At 45.8% G+C, this 21915-nt stretch overlaps 2 protein-coding genes across 2 annotated transcripts in view; one reads left to right on the forward strand and one right to left on the reverse strand.

The window, feature by feature from the left end:
• Positions 1-356: 356 nt before the first annotated feature.
• LOC308159721 (actin nucleation-promoting factor WAS-like) lies at positions 357-10720 on the forward strand (the record flags this gene model as incomplete). The annotated part of the gene is made up of 11 exons (XM_080533536.1): positions 357-461; positions 3116-3256; positions 3769-3855; positions 4619-4712; positions 5578-5613; positions 6574-6769; positions 7814-7992; positions 9159-9329; positions 9471-9850; positions 10121-10229; positions 10662-10720. 11 exons carry the CDS (start codon positions 357-359, stop codon positions 10718-10720), a joined length of 1557 nt encoding a protein of 518 aa, XP_080389662.1.
• A 2091-nt stretch (positions 10721-12811) lies between these two features.
• The window catches only part of LOC308159722 (semaphorin-3F-like), a gene marked incomplete at both ends in the record, with an annotated part of 16254 nt that continues 7150 nt past the window's right edge, over positions 12812-21915 (reverse strand). The window contains 13 exons of the mRNA XM_080533537.1: positions 12812-13243; positions 13611-13738; positions 13957-14024; positions 14882-15039; positions 15151-15192; positions 15579-15667; positions 15973-16195; positions 16322-16466; positions 19338-19407; positions 19531-19645; positions 19954-20099; positions 20798-20917; positions 21198-21291. Of these exons, the coding sequence (XP_080389663.1) occupies positions 12812-13243; positions 13611-13738; positions 13957-14024; positions 14882-15039; positions 15151-15192; positions 15579-15667; positions 15973-16195; positions 16322-16466; positions 19338-19407; positions 19531-19645; positions 19954-20099; positions 20798-20917; positions 21198-21291 (1830 nt within the window). The remainder of the gene's footprint in view (positions 13244-13610; positions 13739-13956; positions 14025-14881; positions 15040-15150; positions 15193-15578; positions 15668-15972; positions 16196-16321; positions 16467-19337; positions 19408-19530; positions 19646-19953; positions 20100-20797; positions 20918-21197; positions 21292-21915) is intronic.

A 21915-nucleotide genomic window follows, 5' to 3' on the forward strand; every position in this document is an offset into this window, starting at 1 on the left:
ATTACATATACAGAGACCACAGGAAAAAAGAGTGGAAAACCCCTTTTGAAAATACTTTTTTCAGTTCACAAAATGGAACTAACACCTTTGACTGTGATCATCATTTGAGTGCGAGAGAAAGAGAACAGAATGGGGAGAGAGAGAGAGAGAGAGAGAGAGAGAGAAAAAAGTGTGGTTACCCATTTCCTGTTCTCCGTCTCTGCACTGTGCATGTGTGAGCACAGAACAGAAGAGAGAAGGGAAACTGCCTGCATACATTTAACTTTGGGTCTATTTGGGGGGAAGACCAACTGAGGCACTTAAATGCTCAGGTCTGTCATACGGAGAGCTAAGAGCTAATCGTGTGAAGGGGAACGATGAGTCGAGGCTCCAAGTCGAAGGTCCAGGAGAGCAGCCACAGCTCCCTGCTCACCCCCCAGGAGAATGAGAGGCTGGAGGAGATGCTGGGGAGACGCTGTGCCGTAAGTCCTAACCTGGGAAGAGGGAGGGGTGGGGGGAGGACAGGGGGGCTGTAAAAGTAGATGTAGGAAATGTAGTGAAATGTCAGCCACCTGCATGATGACAAGTTAATCTGCTTGTCTAAACATTTTAAATAATAGCCTTTTAATATTTGCCTTGGATAGAAATTGTTGTTGTTTTCACAATTTCCCTAAATTACAGACTTATGATTTAATCGAGCAATCTTATTTATCTATGTTTCATCAGTATTGTTTCGCTTTCTTTTAAACTTCCTATGCTGGTGACTACTATGTTTTGTTCAATGATGCAATGGTTATACGTCAGTGCTTAGTGTGGCTTTTAATGGTGTTTAATTGTCACCTGTTGCCTGAACTGTCACATGTGGAATGAAAAAGTAACATTTATTATAATATGAAAAATGTATCGGCTTAGTCTAAAAAAGAAAATTGACAGGAAACGCAGAACCCACATCCTCTGGTGTCAAAATAGGCTTAGCTCACACTACTCAAACAAACAAAAAGCTGTTCTGCTTTGATACCCCAACTTCCTGGTTTTTTAGCTAAGCCTGCAGTATAGTAGCTGCCTGTTATAATGACACAAGAGCACTATACACAGAGAAAGTGATGACATTAGTAGAGCAGGTCTTTGCTATTGTTGGGAATTTGTATTAAAATAACTAGAAGTGATAAATCATGTACTATGTGCTCATTTCAATAATATGTGAATGCGGTCAGTTGAGAACAATAGGAAGGTCACGCAAAGCCAAAAGAGAGGTTCTGTTTTTGAGCGACAAGAAGAAATACAAGCTCCTGACTAAAAGAACGTTTTATGATTCAAACTGCCTGTAAATTACTTATTTTTACCTATGTGCTAACAACCATTTTACACCTGCTGTTATAATATTCTATTTTTCTGTACTTTCATAACTAATGATTAATGATAAGTCTATTCTTCTAACTTGTAAATCGAATCCTAATATTACTGTGTAACTTCAATAGTTGTGTTTTCACAAGACATTCTGATAACAAGACATTCTGATAAGGACACTGACACAATGCTCTGCTCATACAAAGTACGATATCACCATGGGAACGAGACGCTAGCAGGACACTCAAGCTGATAACATACAGTACACTCTTGCACCCACACAGGAGAAGAATTGAAGGCCAATGCTAACGAGAAGACTTTCTGCAGCTGCAACGGATTTGTGCTGACACTTGGAAAACTACCAGATAGAGGGGGGGGGGGCATCACCCAGCCCAAAATGTTTAATGAATTGTATAAAGGACTATGTACGGAGGTGAGAGGGACTCTTGTTTTAGTGGAGCCACTGCAGTTAACTTGTTGACGGCTAGCTGAGATAGGCCTGCAGAGGTGAAACTAGAAAAGACTCTTTTCCATGGAAATGAACTATTATTGCTTGCTGATGTGCTTGAATAAATATTATCTTAATGAACAGTTCAGTAGTGGTGCCTAATATTTGATTGGATCATATCATCTTAAGAAGTGATATCAAGAACGTCTCGTTGAGATTAAACGAACTCGCTTGTAAGTGACGACTCAATTAAATCGATACTGGAGAAGTTGATCGCCTTACACTATTACCAGCCAAGATCCGTTGTTGACCACCACCACTGGAAAAGCCATCTACTAAAACAAGAGTAAGCACTCATGGTCAACTTGTGAACTCACTCTGTTCTACATGTGAACTCTGGGGGAGGCTGGTGGAGGCAGAAATGGGAGGACATGCTCATTGTCACATATGGAATGATACTATACCATGGTGTGGTTCCATTCTCCTTCCATTCCATGCATCACAATGAGCCCGTCCTCTGATTTCTGCCTCCACCAGCCTCACCCGATTGGACGACACGTGTCACCAGAGAGGTACTGTGTGACTGTCAACTCCTCGTAAATACGAGGACTTTTGACTGTAGCCAAGGCATGCAGATATCCAGAGGAAGTCAAATAAAATATTGTCTATGAATTGAGGCTTGTCGCAGGGTTGGGGTCAATTCCATCTAAAATGCAAATCAAATGAAGAATTTGTATTGTACTCCCATGAAGACACACCATGTCCAAACTTACATGAACTGAAATGGACTTATTTGGTCTGTTGAACTATATTGCACTTGAGTGCATGAGTACATGAGTTTCTTAATTTTCAATGTTCCCATGTCAGGGCTCAACAGTAGTATAGGTATATGAAAATATGGTACTGTATATGAGGCCTAAATCACACTACAGAACTGAGCTGAGCTGAGCTGAGCATCTACCATAGTTGCTAAAAGAATCCTGGAAAGGAACCATGTGAAAGGAAAATATCCAAGCCAGCAGTATAATTCGGGTCGGCCCTGTAGTGTGTAAAGCCTGTCATGGTCATGGACGGGTCTACCATCGAGGCATTCTAGGCACATGCCTAGGGCCTGCTCGCCACTAGGGGGCCCCAGACAGAGAGGTGTAAAGAACATCAACTGCCTAAATAATGTTAAACATATTTTAAAATGATTTAAAATATATATATACATATATATATATATATATATAAATAAATATACAAATCAGAACTAAAATGAAACTTTATTTCGATGTTTTTTATTTCGATGTTACCGTGGTCACGGTAAGTCATTCTGTGAGCTGTGTGTGTCGTCTACAGTCCCTGGCCACAGCTGTGGTCCAGCTCTTCATGGCCCTGCCCCACAGCCCGACCTCCTGGAGCCTGCAGCACACAGGGGTGGCCTGCTTCATCAAGGACAACCGGCGGCGCTCCTACTTCATAGGCCTCTTTGATGTCAAGGTAAAATGGCACGAGACCCCTAGAGCAACCTATAGTCATCACTTGGGCCTATAGGGCAGAGCCAATTTTCTCACTACCAAATACAAAAGATGGCGTGCCACTGCACGGGGCGGGAAGGGGGGGGTGCTTGTAGGGATTGGTGCATTTACACCATACGTACTCATGAGGGGGGGCCTGTGATTGGCTGAATATACGAGACAAGGGAGTTCCTGTATATTCATCCAGCCCAAAATACAGGACACCCCGGCTAATATGGGAGAGTTGGCAATCCCTACTTGGGCTGCACTGACCATGTGACCTAACTAGGAAAAACCTCAGGCCCTACAGTCTGTGAGTAAGTGAGTGCCAGAGTTTTTCACGGTCAGGTCACATATTCAGGTGAATCTCCTGGCCCCCCAGTAATGTAACAAAATGGGGATGCATTGTTGTCCAGCTGGGAGCCTGAATGAGTAGTTGAGGTATTGGGTGTTGTCAGTTTAAGCTACCGTAGGCTAACGGCTGGTTTCTCACAGGAAGGGAAACAGATCTGGGAGCAGGAGCTCTATAACCAGATGGTTTACTACTGCCCCAAGCCTTTCTTCCACACCTTCACTGCAGATGTAAGTCCAGTATCTTCCTCTGTCTTGATATGACATTACATACTGTAAACATATTATTTGTTTATTTTTAAAATATGTTTTTAGGGTTTTTCTGCTTTATTGAGATAGAGACAGTAGAGATTGACAGGACCGATGGGTGAGAGAGAGAAGGGATGGAGGATATGTCAAATGTTGACATGCAGGATATGTCAAACCAGGGATCCTGCGATTATGTGGCATGCGCCTTAGTGTGCTACGCCACCTAGGTGCCCTATACCTAGGTGGCCTATACCCCCTACTCTGCCCCCCCCCCTACACATACAAGCATACCTGTGCTTTAGCCACTTTACTCTATTATACTGAGCCAACTACCACCATTGCACTATTGTCATTGTTCATATTGTATTCCACCCCTGTACACATTTCAAATCTTTTATCTAGTATTTTTGTATATATAGTTATTTTTTAATCTTGTCGTATCATATTGTTATTTATTGTTTTTGTTTGCTATGCACCGTGGATGAGAGGGAAACACAATTTCAGCCCTCTGTATGTGTGTACATATATTGGATTGACAATAAAGCTGACTTTGACTTTGACTTTGATTTTAGTCATGGCTTGATGTGGCCTTGCATGACCATGGTTCCTGGGTGACATGGGGCCTTGGATGACCATGCTGCCTGGGTGGCTTGGTACCTTGGATGGCAATGGTGCCTAGGTAGCTTGACCACCCATTATTGTATTTTTGAATTTTCATCATCCAAATGTTTGTCATACAATGCAGGACTGTCAAGTGGGGCTGAACTTTGCGAATGTGCAAGAGGCCGAATCTTTTCGAAGCCACGTCGAAGAAAAGATCAACCAGAGAAACCACCCAGGTCAGTGGGACATGGGGTCATTTTAATAACATTAATATAATATAATTGATCATTTTAAATGCTGTTGTAAAAACTACGACAGATTGTGTTGAGTGTTTTTGCACTGGTCCACCACAGGACTGACATGACACAAGAAGGAGAGTTTAAAAGACAAAAGTTACATTAACACTAGAACAGTCATGGGTGGGGTCATTTGACCCTGTGAGTGAAAGAAATAAGTAAGTAAAGCTTTATTTATATAGCGCCTTTCGTACATGAAATGCAACTCAAAGCGCGAAATGTTGTATCTTTGCACTCAATAACATTTCAGGACCCTCCTTTCATGACTTTTCCTAGATTTGTGCGTTCTACCACCCAGTATCCTTACAAAATCACATCAGGATAAACTAGTATAAAGCTATTTTGCAGTTTTTCTGTGTAGAAAATGTACAAGAGGCGCCAACTAGTGGTCATTGTGTGTAAATAGCAGATTCCCATTATAAAGACTATGGTCATTTGACTCCCAAGGCAGCTCTAATAGTAGGCTAGGTAAAAAAGTCTAGTGTTGAAGTCATATTGTATCTGCCCTGTGCACTGACACGGGGTGGAGTGGGACAGAGCAGACACAATATGACTTTAATGTAACTTTTGTCTTTTTAAACTCTCAGTTTTGTGCCATGTCACGTGGTCTTAATGACACCAGAAACTGTAACTGATACTGATACTGAAACTGATCTAAGCTGCTTTACATCAACGGGGGGGGGGGGATCCATGGTAGTAATGGAAATGGTGGAATTCCACGGTAGAAGTGGAAACAACCCTTGTGTGATGAGATTTGAATAAACAAAACGTGCTACACTATACCCTCCTTTCTTTCTACTCACAGCCTCAGACAAGAAACAGCGCCACCTGCCTTCAAATGGTGAGAATGATTTACTACTAGACACCGTGAATGATACACACTTGTCTCCGGTAAACACTGTAGTGTACTTGTATAGGACTGTGTCATTCCGTAATAATGAACTGCCTTTTCCTCTTCTGTGTGCTGCTCTTATAGACAGAGGATCAATGGGGATACTGCCTGGTAAAGGTGAGGATCTCTCCTAGTATGATGTCCCATTTAGTTGACTCTTATCCAAGCGAATTGCAGTGAGTGCATACATGTTCAGTGTATATGGTGCCAGTGGGAATCAAACCCAGAACCTAAGGGTTGTTAGCTCCATTCTCTACCAACTGAACCATCTCCTTCCTACATAGGCTGTGTAAGATTGTTAAACATCACATCCAGCAACATCAACTGAATCAAAATCCAAAAAATGTAAAGCAAACATCTCCAATATGGCTTTTTTTTTGTTTCCAATGGGAGGCATATAGTACAGTTTGCTTAAAACACCCTTGGGTACTACAGTTGAAAATGAGCTGGCTGGCTAAAACTGGCACATCTACAGAAATGTTGATTAATGGTGCATTGTCCCTGTTAAACAAAAATGTAAATAAAGTAAAGTACAGCACAGTATAGGCTTATGTGTTTGTCATGACACAATGCTACTCACACATATACACGTGGCGCATATCTCTTTTTTGATATAGCCTTTATTTATACATCTGTACATACCATACTGTACATAGCTATCTTACTACCTTAACTGTACATAGCTCATAACTGTATATACGTCTAAACTACTATACTTGCCATACTGTACCTATCACTATCACTGTTATGTTTTATATCATGTTTTATATCACTATTTGCACTCCTGGTTAGATGCTAAACTGCATTTCGTTGTCTGGCACTTGTACTCTGCAATGGCAATAAAGTTGTCTAATCTAATTTGATCTAATCTAATCTAATCTAATCTAATCTAATCCTCTTGCCAAACAGGCCCTGGCAGCCCCGCTTCTCCGTCCATGGCCACCATTGACATCCAGAACCCAGACATTCAGGCCTCCCGTTACCGCTCCATGGCCTCCCCCTCGCCTCCCTCTGTCAAAGCCAGCAAAGGAAAGAAGGAGAAGAAGAGCAAAGGAAAGAAGGCTAAGTTCTCCAAGGCAGACATCGGAGCACCTAGTGGGTTTAAGTGAGTGTCAAACATGTCCAGCTCTGACGTCTAAACAAAGGCTGTTCTATTTTAGACCGTTCTGTTCTGTTTCTGTTCTGTTCTGTTCTGGTCTGGTCTGTTGTTGTTATTATATCCAATTCTAGAATTTCCAAACCCTTTGTTATGCTATCTTACTAATAACAACTTGTCATAACGTTGTCTGTCCTGTTTTAGTTGGGGGGGGGGTTCTCACACACCAGGATAGTATCCAAGCTTGACACACTTTTTTTTAGCAGGCCTATTGTTAGGATTATGGTTAGATGGGTAGATACTGTATCTATAGATAGATAGATAGATAGATAGATAGATAGATAGATAGATAGATAGATAGATAGATAGATAGATAGGTTAGGGTTAGGGTTAGAGGCCTATAGGGGCCTATACATATAGCTGAACATAATTGTACTAGTAACTTCTGTGTGACATGCTCCTCTCCCTCTCTTCTCCTCCTGTCTCTCCTCCACTCCCTCTCTCCTCTTCCTGTCTCTCCTCCTCCTGTCTCTCCTCCTCTCCCTCTCTCCTCTTCCTGTCTCTCCTCTTCCTGTCTCTCCTCCTTCTGTCTCTCCTCCTCCTGTCTCTCCTTCTCCTGTCTCTCCTCTTCCTGTCTCTCCTTCTCCTGTCTCTCCTCCACTCCCTCTCTCCTCTTCCTGTCTCTATTTCTCCTGTCTCTCCTCCACTCCCTCTCTCCTCTTCCTGTCTCTCCTTCTCCTGTCTCTCCTCCACTCCCTCTCTCCTCTTCCTGTCTCTCCTTCTCCTGTCTCTCCTCCACTCCCTCTCTCCTCTTCCTGTCTCTCCTTCTCCTGTCTCTCCTCCACTCCCTCTCTCCTCTTCCTGTCTCTCCTCCTCCTGTCTCTCCTCCTCTCCCTCTCTCCTCCTTCTGTCTCTCCTCCTCTCCCTCTCTCCTCCTTCTGTCTCTCCTCCTCCTGTCTCTCCTCTTCCTGTCTCTCCTCCTCCTGTCTCTCCTCCTCTCCCTCTCTCCTCCTCCTCCTCTCCCTCTCTCCTCCTCCTCCTGTCTGCGCTCAGACACGTGAGTCACGTGGGCTGGGACCCCAACAACCTGGACCCCGACTTGGCCAAGCTGCTGTCCAGCGCCGGGATCAGTGAGGCGGAGCTGAAGGACGAGGAGACCACCAAGCTCATCGATGACTTCATCGAGCAGTCAGGTGGCATCGAGGCGGTGAAACACGCCATGCACGAAAGAGGTGAGTGTCATTCATACTACCTTGTACTACCCGTCAGTTGTACCTGTACAGTTCCTCTTCTTTGTTAAAAAGAAGAAGAAAACATTCCTTCCTTCCTTCTAGCATTGCGACTGCCAATGGCCCCCGGTCCTATGTACCTCTGGACAGTTCCTCTACTACTGTTAAAAAGAAAATAATCCTTCCTTCTTCTAGCATTGTGTTTTGTTATGATGATAGATAATAATAATAATAATAATAATAATAATAATAATAATAACGTTTTATTTGTATAGAGCTTTTCCTGCAAACGTTGCAGCTCAAAGTGCTCCAATCATTATATAATCCTAATTTAATTATTTAGTAATTTAAAGGCAACATTAAAAAGATGGGTTTTTAGTCTTGACTTGAACATATTTGCTGAGGTTGCATCCCTAATGTCAACTGGCAGTGCATTCCACAATTTGGGTGCATGAAATGAGAATGCAGCCTCGCCAAATCTCTTCTTTTGTACATGTGGTACACAGAGAAAACCAGCGTCAGAAGACCTGAGAGCTCTTTTGGGCTGATATGCTAGCAAAAGATCTTTCAGATATTCTGGTGCTGTGCCAGTGAGAGCTTTATAAACAAGCGGAAGGATCTTGAAATCTATTATCTAGATGATTAACTTACTTTAGACACTTACTTGTTGTAAGTCGCTTTGGATAAAAGCGTCTGCTAAATGGCAAACATTTAAATGTAATATACTGTAAATGGACAGTATACTATACTTCTGAAGTGCACCTATAGGGCCCAAAACAAATTCCAAACACAGATTAAGCCTAATTCTACACTGAATCCTAATCCTGCACTTTTCAATGGAGATTATTTCTACTAAACTTAATCTGTGTCCGGGAAACTGTCTCAAAGAGTTAGCGACCTCATAATTTCTCAATATTCTACTTGAATTTATCTATCTATCTATCTATCTATATCATATAATATATGCCATTTAGCTGTCACTTTTATCCAAAGCAACTTACATTGCAATGATGCATACATTTCAGTATATATAGACCCAGCAGGAAACTGACCCACAACCTAAGCGTTGTTAGCACCATGCTCTACCAACTGACCACAGAGGACCACCTCATTGACTATACCTTGATCCCTCTCTGTGATCCTAATGCTTTTCTTTTCTCCTCCCATAGAGTCTGCCGGTCCCCCCCCTCCTCCCGGGAGGCAGGGCCCCCTCCCCCCACTGCCTGGTAGCTGCTCCTCTGCCCCAGCACCCCCTCCTTCACGGGGCCACTCCGTCCCCCTGCCCCCTGTCCCAGGACAGCCACAGCGAGGGCCTCCTTCCTCCCACCCCCCTCCCTCGCGTGGAACCCTGCCCTCCCCACCACCCGCCTCAGGTCGGGGTGGACTACCCCCACCTCCACCCTCTTCAGGCAGGGGTGGACTCCCTCCACCTCCACCCTCTTCAGGCAGGGGTGGACTCCCCCCACCTCCACCCTCTTCAGGGAGGGGTGGCCTCCCCCCACCTCCACCCTCTTCAGGTAGGGGTGGATTCCCCCCACCTCCACCACCCTCTGTGTCTCACGGCTCTCCTCCACCACCTCCCCCTGGTCACCAACGCTCCACGGCCCCCCCGCCTCCTCCTGGTCCGTCCGCACCCAGAGGAGGAGGAGGAGGAGGAGGAGGTCCAGCCCCACCTCCTCCTCCCCCACCACCACCTCCATCAGCCCAGGGCTTTAATGACTACCCACCTCCTCCTCCGCCATGTGGCTCTTCTCCAGCGCCTCCTTCAGGAGGAGGAGGAGGAGGAGAAGGAGAAGGAGGAGGAGGAGGAGGGAAAGGAGCTCTGCTGGACCAGATCAGACTGGGGAAGAAGCTCAAAAACGTAAATCAAACAAAATAAACAATCATACATATATAATATACAATATTCTGCATGTATATCTATTCTTAATTGCTCCCCATATTGAGTGTAATTGAATGCAATATTGACCCGTCTGTCATAGTGGATTTTCGTAAAAATTCCACACCTCCTACTACACAATTATTAAATGATATTATTGACTGTGATAGAGCACCTTGTGGTTGACATGAGCGTTGTGTTGTGTGTGTGTGTGTGTGTGTGTGTGTGTGTGTGTGTGTGTGTGTGTTGCAGGTCACTGACAGTCCTAAGGCAGCTCACGTGGAGTCAGACTCAGACACGGGCATCGTGGGCGCTCTGATGATGGTCATGCAGAAGAGGAGTAAAGCCATCCACTCCTCTGGTAACAACAACAACAACAACAACAACAATAACAACAACAACAAAACACTTTCAATCTCTCTGCACTCTCACCCAGTCATGATATCATACTGCAGGGCCAGTCATGATATCATGTACAGGGCCAGGAATCTTTCCTAAAAATCTTTCCTAAAAACTCCCAGCCCGACCTACTAACTACAGTATACACTACAACGAGATGTAAATTGAATCAAACGTTCTGTGTCGCTCTCATGATTCTATGTAAGCCATGAAAAAAAGAAGTAATTCTTCCTTCTTCTAGCATTGTAACTGCCAATGGCCCCTGGCCCTAGCATGGATTACTTTTACTTACGATGACTGATGGATAGATGATTCATGATTAATCAATTGAAAAAAAAAAAAAATGTAAATCCCTGTTATGTATATGACAGATATCCTCCGTCTTGTTTTTCAGATGAAGGTGAAGACGAATGTGGATTTGACGATGATGATGACGATGAATGGGATGAATGACGAAGGGCGTCCCAACCTGTATTGACTCCTACATCTGGGGGGTATTCCATCAACGTCGCTAAAGGACAATCCAGGCTTATTTTGATAAATCCCGAAGAGATTTATTTAAAATTCCAGGCTTATTTTGATAAGCGAGATTTATAAAAATGTGCCTGGACTTTCCTTTAGTGACGTTGATGGAATACCCCCCTGGTTGATCCAGTTCTTCTGTTGTCCCCCTCTTTCATCCTGCTATGTCATGAAGAAGAAGACAGGATTCCATTTTGTGTCTTTGTATTTTGAATGCACATTGTCATCGAGTAATGAATGTAAAAAAAAAAAAAAGCTTTCCGTGAAGTTTGTGTTTCGTATTCCTAATGGTGATTGTTCCTGTACTATTGATGCCAGGGGAGGCTGGTGGAGGTAGACCCGATGCATTAGAATGAGCCCGTCCTCCGATGTCTCCCTCCAACAGCCTCCCCCGATTGATACACGTATTTAGCCTTGTAGCGAGAGAGCACAAGCTATCATTATTGCCATGTAAATGATATACAGTGAAGCATTTTGGCTCAAATGGAAATCAAACAATTACTATGAGGTTAAAGTAGAGATTCTCAGCTTTTATTTAATGGTACATTTTAAATCCTAACTTTAGGAGTGTAGAACCAAAAGAAGACCACATGCTTCACTGTCCCATCACTTACGCAGGTACGCCTACTGTTTTTTTTACATTAATAAAAAACAAAATAAAAACTGGTGAATGACTGGTGAATATTACTAATTGGAAATGAGGTGAAACAACATGTAGTTAGCGATAGAAATCCGGAACTGAAAATCGGACACAAAAACAGTTTGGTGGATTACAGATCTTTATATATTTGTATTTTGAACATTTCCAGTGTATGACATTCATGCTGAACGCTTAACACGTTGTATGTATTGTTATTATTATTGGAGTGGACGGTGATAAGTGGAATCATCACCATTTAGACTCAAACGTAATGATCTACATCAAGTATTCCTAGAAACAGTTCCATATAAATGACCATTTTAACTGTTTCTAACTGTCGTTGGAACGTGAATGACTACAAAGAATCGCCACCCATTTGATCCCCATGTTCACAGCTCATGTAATATAAAGATAATGCACAAATATGATTTTCTCTCATACATGTATGAGGTCCCTCTTTTCCTCTCAAACCACCACCATCAAAGTGCGGAATTCAAAGAATACTGTAGGCTATACACTCAAAAACAGACAGGTCACAGAGTGTAAGAGAGCAAGAGAGACACATTAACAACATCCAATGGCATTAGATAAATACAGACATCACACCACCATACACGTATCACCTCTCTGGGTTTGAACAACTAACAACAAACAGCGAACAGCAAAAATGTACAAATCTGCAAACCAAATAAAGCGTGCAAAAGAAGGCAAATATTTCTTTGATATCATTATATTATTACACATGAATAAACCAAACGGTCTGTCCTGACCAAACGATATATACACAATCAATATATTACATTTCTTTACTGAGATGCTTGTGTGAGGCGAGGGTGGCCCCGCTCATTCTACTGTATATAAAGGTGGATGAAACTCATGTTTAGTGTCAAACATGTACAGTGCCCTCCATAATTATTGGCAAATATGAATGAAAAGGATTATTTAAAAATCCTGTCATCAAGACATAATTATTTCTGGGCGCTTGGTGGCGTCACACACTAAGCGTCGACCTTGGGTTCAGGGTGCAGGGTTCCTGGTTTGATTCCGGCCGCGGACATATCCTGCATGTCATCCCTTCTCTCTCTCTCACACCCACCCTTCCTGTCCAATCTCTACTGTCTCTATCACAATCAAAAAAAGGAAAAACATGAGTGGGACTGCCCCACTCAGAAAAAAATAAAACCAAAAATAATTTCTAGCATTATTTTCTTTCTAGCATTTCTTTCAGTGTGACATTAAGCTAACTCACCAAAAGGTCGAATTTTTCTATAACCTTTTTTTCCTCATCTTTACCAATAATTGTGGAAGGCACTGTATGTATCTCCACCACCTGTCCTGAAGTGTCCAGTGTGGACAGTATGGTGCCTCCGCCCAGTCCCCCTCTACCCTCCGCCCACCAGCTCTTGGCTCTCCGTGTGCCTCCGGCTGGTGCGTTTGGGCTGCTGCTGCTGCTTCTGCTTGAGGCCCATCTGCTCCCAGTACGACTGGCAGTACTGGCTGATCAGCCTGATCTCAGGCGGGGAGGGGGCGGAGAGGGAGGGGAGGTCCATGTACGGGGGCGTGGGTGGGTACTGCTGACGGGTGGCCCTGGGGGGGCCCTTGGGGGGGCCGTTGGGGCCCTCGTCCCCCTCGTCGTCGGGAGAGGTGAGGGCCACCACGATGTCCCGGTCCAGGATACGCAGCGCCACGCGGGCCACCGTGTGTTTGAAGTTGTTCTCGGTGGCCTGGCAGTGGTACAGCCCGGCGTCCGATTGGGCGAGAGACTTGAGCAGGATGCCGTGGTTGGTCTTCAGGACGTCTCGGTCGCGGCTGAGCTGCGCCGGTGGGGAGAGGTGAGAGAGAGAGAGAGAGAGAGAGAGAGAGAGAGAGGAGAGAGAGAGAGAGGCAGGGGGGTGAGAGAGAGAGAGAGAGGTGAGAGAGAGAGAGGGAGGTGAGAGAGAGAGAGGGGGGGGGGGTGAGAGAGAGAGAGAGGTGAGAGAGAGAGAGAGAGGTGAGAGAGAGAGAGGTGAGAGAGAGAGAGAGAGAGAAAGAGAAAGAGAGAGAGAGGTAAGAGAAAGGGAGAGAGATAGAGTTAGGGTGAGGGACAGAACCATTCGTATTTTGACACACACAGTGATTGACAATTATTCACTTAGATACCGTAGGTTCAATCATTTGGAAACATGTATTTATTTTTCTCACCACTTTCCGCCTTCCCTCCCTCTGAAAGAGCCACTTGACCGACGCCTGCGGAGAGCGGGGCTGACACTCCAGGAAAGTGCTGCTCCCCTCCACCCCGAACTGCACCGTCTCTCTCAGACGCTTCTCCACTGAGGGGGGGGGGGGGGAAGAAGGGAGGAATGGAGGAGGGAGGGAATGGAAAGAGAAGGATAAATTGTCTTTTATTTTTTTCGCACTGTTTCACTGTTGCACTGTTGCACTGTTGTTTTCTGCATTGTTTCACTGAAACATTGTTTTCATTGACGTGTGTTAATACTCTGAACTCGGTACACAGATATCGGCGGCAGGCAGGCAGGTGACCTCTGACCTTTGGCGTTGAAGCCTCGGCACTGTCTCAGCGGGTCCCCGTGCTTCACGTCCTGCCTCCTGCTCCTCCTGAGGAAGAGACCAGCGAGAGAGACCAGCGTTAGAGACCAGGGTTAGAGACCAGGGAGCGAGACCAGGGTTAGAGACCAGCCAGGGAGAGAGACCAGGGAGAGAGACCAGGGAGAGAGACCAGGGAGCGAGACCAGGGTTAGAGACCAGCCAGGGAGAGAGACCAGGGAGAGAGACCAGGGAGAGACCAGGGAGAGAGACCAGGGAGAGAGACCAGGGAGAGAGACCAGGGAGAGAGACCAGGGTTAGAGACCAGGGAGAGAGACCAGGGAGAGAGACCAGGGTTAGAGACCAACCAGGGAGAGAGACCAGGGAGAGAGACCAGGGAGAGAGACCAGGGTTAGAGACCAGGGAGAGAGACCAGGGAGAGAGACCAGGGAGAGAGACCAGGGAGAGAGACCAGGGAGAGAGACCAGGGAGAGAGACCAGGGAGAGAGACCAGGGAGAGAGACCAGGGAGAGAGACCAGGGAGAGAGACCAGGGAGAGAGACCAGGGTTAGAGACCAGGGAGAGAGACCAGGGAGAGAGACCAGGGAGAGAGACCAGGGAGAGAGACCAGGGAGAGAGACCAGGGAGAGAGACCAGGGAGAGAGACCAGGGAGAGAGACCAGGGAGAGAGACCAGGGAGAGAGACCAGGGTTAGAGACCAGGGAGAGAAACCAGGGAGAGAGACCAGGGAGAGAGACCAGGGAGAGAGACCAGCCAGGGAGAGAGACCAGGGAGAGAGACCAGGATTAGAGACCAGGGAGAGAGACCAGGGAGAGACACCAGGGAGAGAGACCAGGGTTAGAGACCGGGGAGAGAGACCAGGGTGTGTGTGCGTGTGTGTGTGTGTGTGTGTGTGACCTGGTCCTGACCTCTTGGTGGCGGGGGTGAAGGCGGAGCAGCTCTCTCCGTCCCAGGCGCAGTAGGGGTCCCGTGCCAGGCAGCAGTCGGAGCACGCCCTCCCGTACACCCCGCAGCGGTGCAGGGACACCTGGGTAAGACCCGCCTCCGACGACACGTACAGCTGTTGCTATGGTGACGAGATTCAAAACAAGACAATCGATATCAATAACACGATTCCGTCAAGCTTTTTTTAAGTCTAAATCTTGAAAGATGACAGTTTTGCAGAGTTGCGGCTTACCCTTTTGGACGATATCTTCATAGTTTTGACAGGGGCGCGTGTCTGTAATCAAATGTAAATAAATTGTGTTATGTTATGAAATTATGGGAGATCAGTAGAGCATTAGCATGGAGTGAAGGCCCATGGTAAGAGAGATAGAGGTTAGCAGCAGATTCTTATTCAGTCCATTTGCTACATTTACACCATTTAGCAGACGCTTTTATCCATAGCGACTTACAGTTAGAGACTACAGGGACAGTCTCCCTGGAGTAACTTAGAGCTAAAGTGCCTTACTTACTCAAGGGCACGCTAGTGGTGGTGTTCCCAGGTGGGAGTTGAAGTCATGAACTTCTGATCACCACTCCAACTCACTATCCACTAGTGCACCACTACCCTCTACCACTGCTATGAGGTGAACAATATTTGGGCAATAACGGACACAGACATACCCTGAAAACCTCCACCTCCTCCAGCGTGAGCTCCTCCATGGTGCTTGGGTCCTTGGGCAGAACGATGATCTTCTGGACAGTGCCTCGATCTGGGACGTGAGAGGAGAGACGTCAGTAAGTAAGACCGTCCTTTCCCCTGGGGTGGTCAGTGCACTCACATGACACTCATCTTTTCCCTGACACTCATAGGGGCTTTTCACAACGCCAAAGGAACCGTTCCGGTTACACTGGTATGAAGACGGGCTGCTTCGCCAGACAGCACCAAGGTTCGGAGAACGTTCCAGAACAGGAACGGGAACGGGAACGGTTCCTTGGCGGTGTGAAAACCCCTATCAGTGTGTAAGACCATCCTTTCCCTGGGGGGGGGGGGGGGGGGGGGGGGTCAGCCACTCACCTGTGCCCAGGAAGAGCACCTCGTATCGACCGTCCACCGCGTCCACCTGGTCCACCACCATGGCGGTGAAGCGGTAGTCCACCCCTGTCCGCACCACCAGGGGGCGACGGTGGATAGGGTAGACGGGATGGTACATGAGGGGATGCGCTCGGATAAAGTTGACGGCCTCGTCTGAGAATTGCTTTGAGGAGCGGAGGCCGGGGGTAAATGTTCCTCCTGGACACTAGGTGGGGGTAGAGAGGGATTATATTTGACAATAAGCAAGAGTATCGAGGGAGGGAGAGTGAGAGTTGATCCAGTATGACTGTGTAGTAGTGGGTAGAGAGAGATGAACAGGTGTTCAACGCACTGTGCCGGGTCGTGGGTAGGGAATCTTGCCAGTGTAGGCCGTCCACTGGTAGTTATGGCCGTGTTTGTGGGAGAAGGGTCCGTTGAAGACGTTGCGGATGTCGGCCATGGAGTACACACAGACCGCTGAGCCCTTGAACACAGAACTGGGAGAGACAGAAACACACAACACGGAGGGGGCCGGTGAGCACTAACCATAGAAGTGGAAGAGATGGGAGAGAGGGACCGTAGGTCAACATTCAAGTGAGTCACTCGAACAAGTGACTCACTTATACAACTAAGTGATTCACCTCTTCCCCAGGCTATTGCACACAGCACTATATAAACACCTGGAATAACAAGGACTTAAACTTGGCCTTCGTGGGAGTGGGAGTTTACTGAATAACGTATTTGTCATGATTTGGTTTCAGCAAGCGCTGTGGGACGCAAGTGCTGCGAAAGATAATGGACGCAATTAAAGCCAACGGCTGTGCGTCAACATCATTTGTTTATTTTTTTAGCTTTGTATTGGGTAAACAAAGGCGTCTGACACATTGTCAAGTTTGACCAGAACCTACCGACCATACTGGGCAGAGGTGGAAGGAAGGAGATGAACAGCTGATTCCCCTAGACCAGTGGTTCTCAACCTTTTTTGGGCCAGCGCCCCCCTGTCCATTATCCAGGTCTCTTACCGCCCCCCATCAAAAAAAGTAGGCTTATTTTCTTCCCTGAATATTAATGTTGACTAATATTCTGTGTTATATCACAGAACAACAATAACACAGCAGCAATTTCACACATGTCCGGTGCAGAACAAACAGTAGGCTACAAAACTGTACATTACAACTAACATTGTTAGTTTTTTAAGTGTGCTGGTGTTGCATTTCGCCAAATTGCTGTTTTATGACGCTAATATTTATTCATTTTTGATTGGACTTTTGCGGGGGGGGGGGGGGGGTCTCACAATATGGCGGCAAACGCTAGGGGGGTATTATTTAAATATATCAAATAGTATTCTATGGTATTATTTTCATAAACTGACCACTTAGTTCGAATTTCTCATATCAAAACATAACAAAGTTCCAAAGTTCAGAGCTCTGCGCTCTGGGAGCGCTCAGAGATGGGTGCTCTGACTGAAAACACGGTTTTGTCCGTAATAACATTGCTGACAGCTGATCAATCGCAAGCAGACAGAGTAGTGGTTTCCTATAGCAACAAAAGACGCTGACAGCTGTTCGGAGTGCTTATGTGTTCGTTTCCAGGACATCAGAGGAGCAACATATCACAAAAAAGCGATCGTATATTTTAGTTTGTAAACGTTAAGACGAACACATCGCAATGCTAACCTCAGAATGGCACTAGGGATAACATCCACAACAACACTTAACAGTAATACATTTATGTAATATACTGTAATGAACCTGCGAGGGGAAGGGACATTAGTAGCTGATTTCTCCAGGTTAGATTATTGGTAAGCGACAGAGAACTTTCCGGACTGGTTTATTACAATACGATCGCTTTTTTGAGATAGGTTGTTCCTGCTGTGATGTTCTGGTATGGTGGTATGGTATTAGCACTCATTTTAACTAAATTAAATAAGCTGTATTGAAAGGAAGCGAACGCATAAGCGCAGAGGGTAGTGTGTATACGCGGGGAGGGAGTATTTGGCACGACAGGCTTATGTCACCGGCGGGGACATGGACTCAGTATCAAAACTAACATAAGAAATATTCTCTCTCGCTTATAGCCAACAATTACAATGAGCCAAACTGAAACACATGTCACTCAAGCATAGCCTACAAGGAAAACACTCATAGAAATTAAACAAGACCGTAAATTAAACAACACCTTATCGCTGTTAGATGAGCAACACAAATTAAATAGCCTATTCCTCATAAATCTTCGGCAACTGGCTAAATCCAAAGACAATCAACTATTTACAGTTATATAGCCTATTCCACTCCTATCCGTGTTCATTTGCGGGTGCTATGCAAGAAAAGGATGGCAAGGGTTGAAACATGACATTACAGATGGGATGAACCGGGGTTCTTTCTATCGTAGACTAGCATAGTATTGCAATTTCTGCACTGTACATGAACTGTCAAGATTCTTCTACAATGCAGCTTACCCAGACACATTGGAAACTATCAAAAGCTCTGCCTTTGCTAGCTGAGTTTTTAGCTTCATCTTCTTGTTGACACTCTCACTTTAAAAAAAATGTGGGCGCTGCGCTACGTGTGTCTGCATCACAGAGCCCGGCCAAGTTCAGAACACTGCGCTCTGGGAGCGCTCAGAGATGGGTGCTCTGACTGAAAAGACGGTTTGTCCGAGCGAAATGACCGTTCGTGCATTTACACTGCTGACAGCTGTTTTTCATGAGAAAAATACTTAATGCGCGAACGCCCCCCAAGAACACCTCAACGCCCCCCTTTTAAAAATATCTGTTCCAGCGCCCCCCGATGTTGTCTGAACGCCCCCGTTGAGAAACGATGCCCTAGACTTTTCCCGTTTGGGGCTTTCTCTTTTATTCAAGGAAATATCCCGCTGGGACCATATATACTGAAACATGTAATAATAATAACAATAGCTTTATTTGTATAGAGCTTTTCATGCAAACGTTGCAGCTCAAAGTGCTCCAATCTTTATATAATCATCATTTAATTATTTAGTCATTTAAAGGCAATATTAAAAAGATGGGTTTTTAGTCTTGACTTGAACATATTTGCTGAGGTTGCATCCCTAATGTAAACTGGCAGTGCATTCCACAATTTGGGTGCATAAAATGAGAATGCAGCCTCACCAAATCTCTTCTTTTGTACATGTGGTACACAGAGAAAACCAGCGTCAGAAGACCTGAGAGCTCTATCGGGCTGATATGCTAGCAAAAGGTCTTTCAGATATTCTGGTGCTGTGCCAGTGAGAGCTTTATAAACAAGCAGAAGGATGTATGCACTCACTACAATGTAAGTCACTTTGGACACAAGTGTCAGCTAAATGGTAAAAAAAAAAAAGGAAGTGTGATCAGAGCATTTTCTCACCCAGCAGTTGCGAAGAGAGCGTAGACCACAGGATTGCGTTCGTCTTGTGTGGTCTGGATGAAAACATCCCCTAAGAGCGTAACGAAAGAGAAACAAAAAATTACCTAACAGTAGACAGTGTAACTACAGTTAAAACGGTCTCTGTAGCCCTGTAAATAGAGGAATTTAAGTGGTATTTAATCGGGAGTCTCACTCAGTTCGTCGAACATGGTCTCCACCCCGTCCTCTCCGATCACGGAGCAGACCAGCCGCGCCTTCAGGAAGGTCGTCCACCTGTTCACCAGAGACTTCTGGCCTCCCTCGTCGTTCTGGTTACAACATATGGGAACGGTGTGTCAGCGCAAACCTAAACATTTACATATATGTTTGACCCCCTGCCCCGCCCGAGAAATCCTTTGCCACCCCTCTGCTATCCCATTTAAAACATTCTAGAACCGCCACTGTGTAGGAGGCAGGCTAATTTACAAGACGCGCCAACTAGTGGTCTTTGTGTGTAAGTAGCAGCTTCCAATTGTAAATGATGACTATGAGGCGGCTCTTATAGTAGGTAACAAAGGCACGGCTGTCCTAGTGTTCGTGCAGCATAAGTAACTACGTATATAATAACTCTGCTCACCAGACACACTCGCCCCACTCTGGCCAGAACACCGGGGCTGGCCCCGCCCCCAGAGTCCAGACTCTTCTCTCGGAAGAAGAAGTACAGCTTGTCGTCATTCTTCTCTGCGCTGTCTGGGACCTGCTGGATCTGAATGAACACCGGCTCTGAGAGAGAGAGGGGGGGGAGAGAGAGAGAGAGAGAGAGAGAGAGAGAGGGAGAGAGAGAGAGGGTGGGGGGGGAGAGAGAGGAAGACAGGGGGTGGGGAAGAGAGAGAGAGGAGGAGAAAGAGAAAAAGACGGAGAAGAAGAGAGAGAGAGAGAGAGAGGGGGAGGGGGGGAGAGAGGAAGAGAGAGAAAGAGGGGGGGAAGAGAGAGAGAGAGAGACATACACACACACACACACACACAAGGTAGGAGTGAGACAGGAAGACAGTGAAGGTCGTTCTCAACCCATTGGCAGCAGTGAACCATTGGTACAGTGGCCACCTTCCTCACTACCAAATATGGGACAAAAGATGGCGTGCCACTATACAGCGCGGGGGGGGGGTTGCAGGAATTGGAGCATTTACGCTATACGTACGCATGAGGGGGTCTGTGATTGGATGAACATACGGGGTACAAGGGAGCTCCTGTGTATTCATCCAGCCCAAAATAGGGGACATCCCGGCTAATACAGGACAGTTGGCAACCCTACTTGGGCTGCACTGACCATGTGACCTGACTAGGAAAAACCTCAGGCCCTACAGTCTGTGAGCAAATGAGACCCAGAGTTTTCCTGGTCAGGTCACATGTTCAGGTGAATCTCCTGGCCCCCCCAGTAATGTTGACAGTTGGCAACCCTAACCATCGGTGTCGTAACTCACCGTTGAGCCACCTGGAGTCATGCTGTTCGGTCCTGACAGCCGACCTGCTCCCCATGGTCCTAAAGAGGGCTGCGTCTGTGCCCATGAAGTCGACATGGACCCCCGCATACAGATTCCCATCTGCAGAGGAGATGTGAAAGGATGGAGAACAGAAAGGAGTGGAAGGAAATGGTTTAAACAACACAGGAAGTTGGGGAGGGGGGATGGGGGGGAGGGGGGAAGGGGGGGAATGGTACAAGAAGGTTGTAAATCCATACCGTTCGTATCATCCTGTAATAAATTGACAAAGGGACAGCTGAAAAAACTATTTCGGGACCCTTTTCTTCTCCTGTTTTGTGTTATTATGTAACATATAATAACTATACACATTAGGAAGAATGTTTACGGCCGGTTGACTTACTGATCAGAGCAGCGATGTTCTCCTGGTTGGGGTCATAGGAACACCTCCCCTTCCCGGACTCCACGTACCCAGGAACCAACCTGAAGAGGTAGTCCTGCACAGGGAGACAAGAGAAGGACCGTGGTAAACAGGGTAACACTTACATCGCTGTTTCGGTTTGATATGACCCCAGCGTTAACTGTCATGCTACTGTCACTGTGAATGTGGGATGGTCACGTCGGATGACAATAGCCTATAGCCCTAGTGTCACGGTGAAGGTTCGAAGGCGGCCTAATCGCGCGAGAATATCACTGAAGGCCTAGTTGTCAAATAAACGGCCCACCACTACACTTGACTGATAGCTATCAGATCAAAAAGTAGCTAACAGCAACGTAAAAATCAAATCAAGTTTTATTTGTATAGCGCATTTCTCACAAGATGTGACTCAATGCGCTTCACATGATGACAGAGCCGCAAGCAGGCAAAGGTAAAAAACCTGTACACTGTGCAGCCAGGGAAATTCCCTTACAGCCCTCTTTAAAAAAAGGAAAAAAAAGTGTAAAGTGAAAAAGAACACAAATTAGTGTCCTAGAGTTCTATGGTATTCATTCGTACTTGTTATAAACATTATTGAGAACAGATACTGGTCTGTACATGTGAAGTAGGCAAAGTAGTCATTCAATTTAACACATAATTGTGTTATGTATTATTTTAACTACTTTGGGGGGGGAAAACGCTC

The sequence above is a fragment of the Nansenia antarctica genome (assembly GCF_963989245.1).
Source record: "Nansenia antarctica genome assembly, chromosome: 6".
Classification (NCBI taxonomy): domain Eukaryota; kingdom Metazoa; phylum Chordata; class Actinopteri; order Argentiniformes; family Microstomatidae; genus Nansenia; species Nansenia antarctica.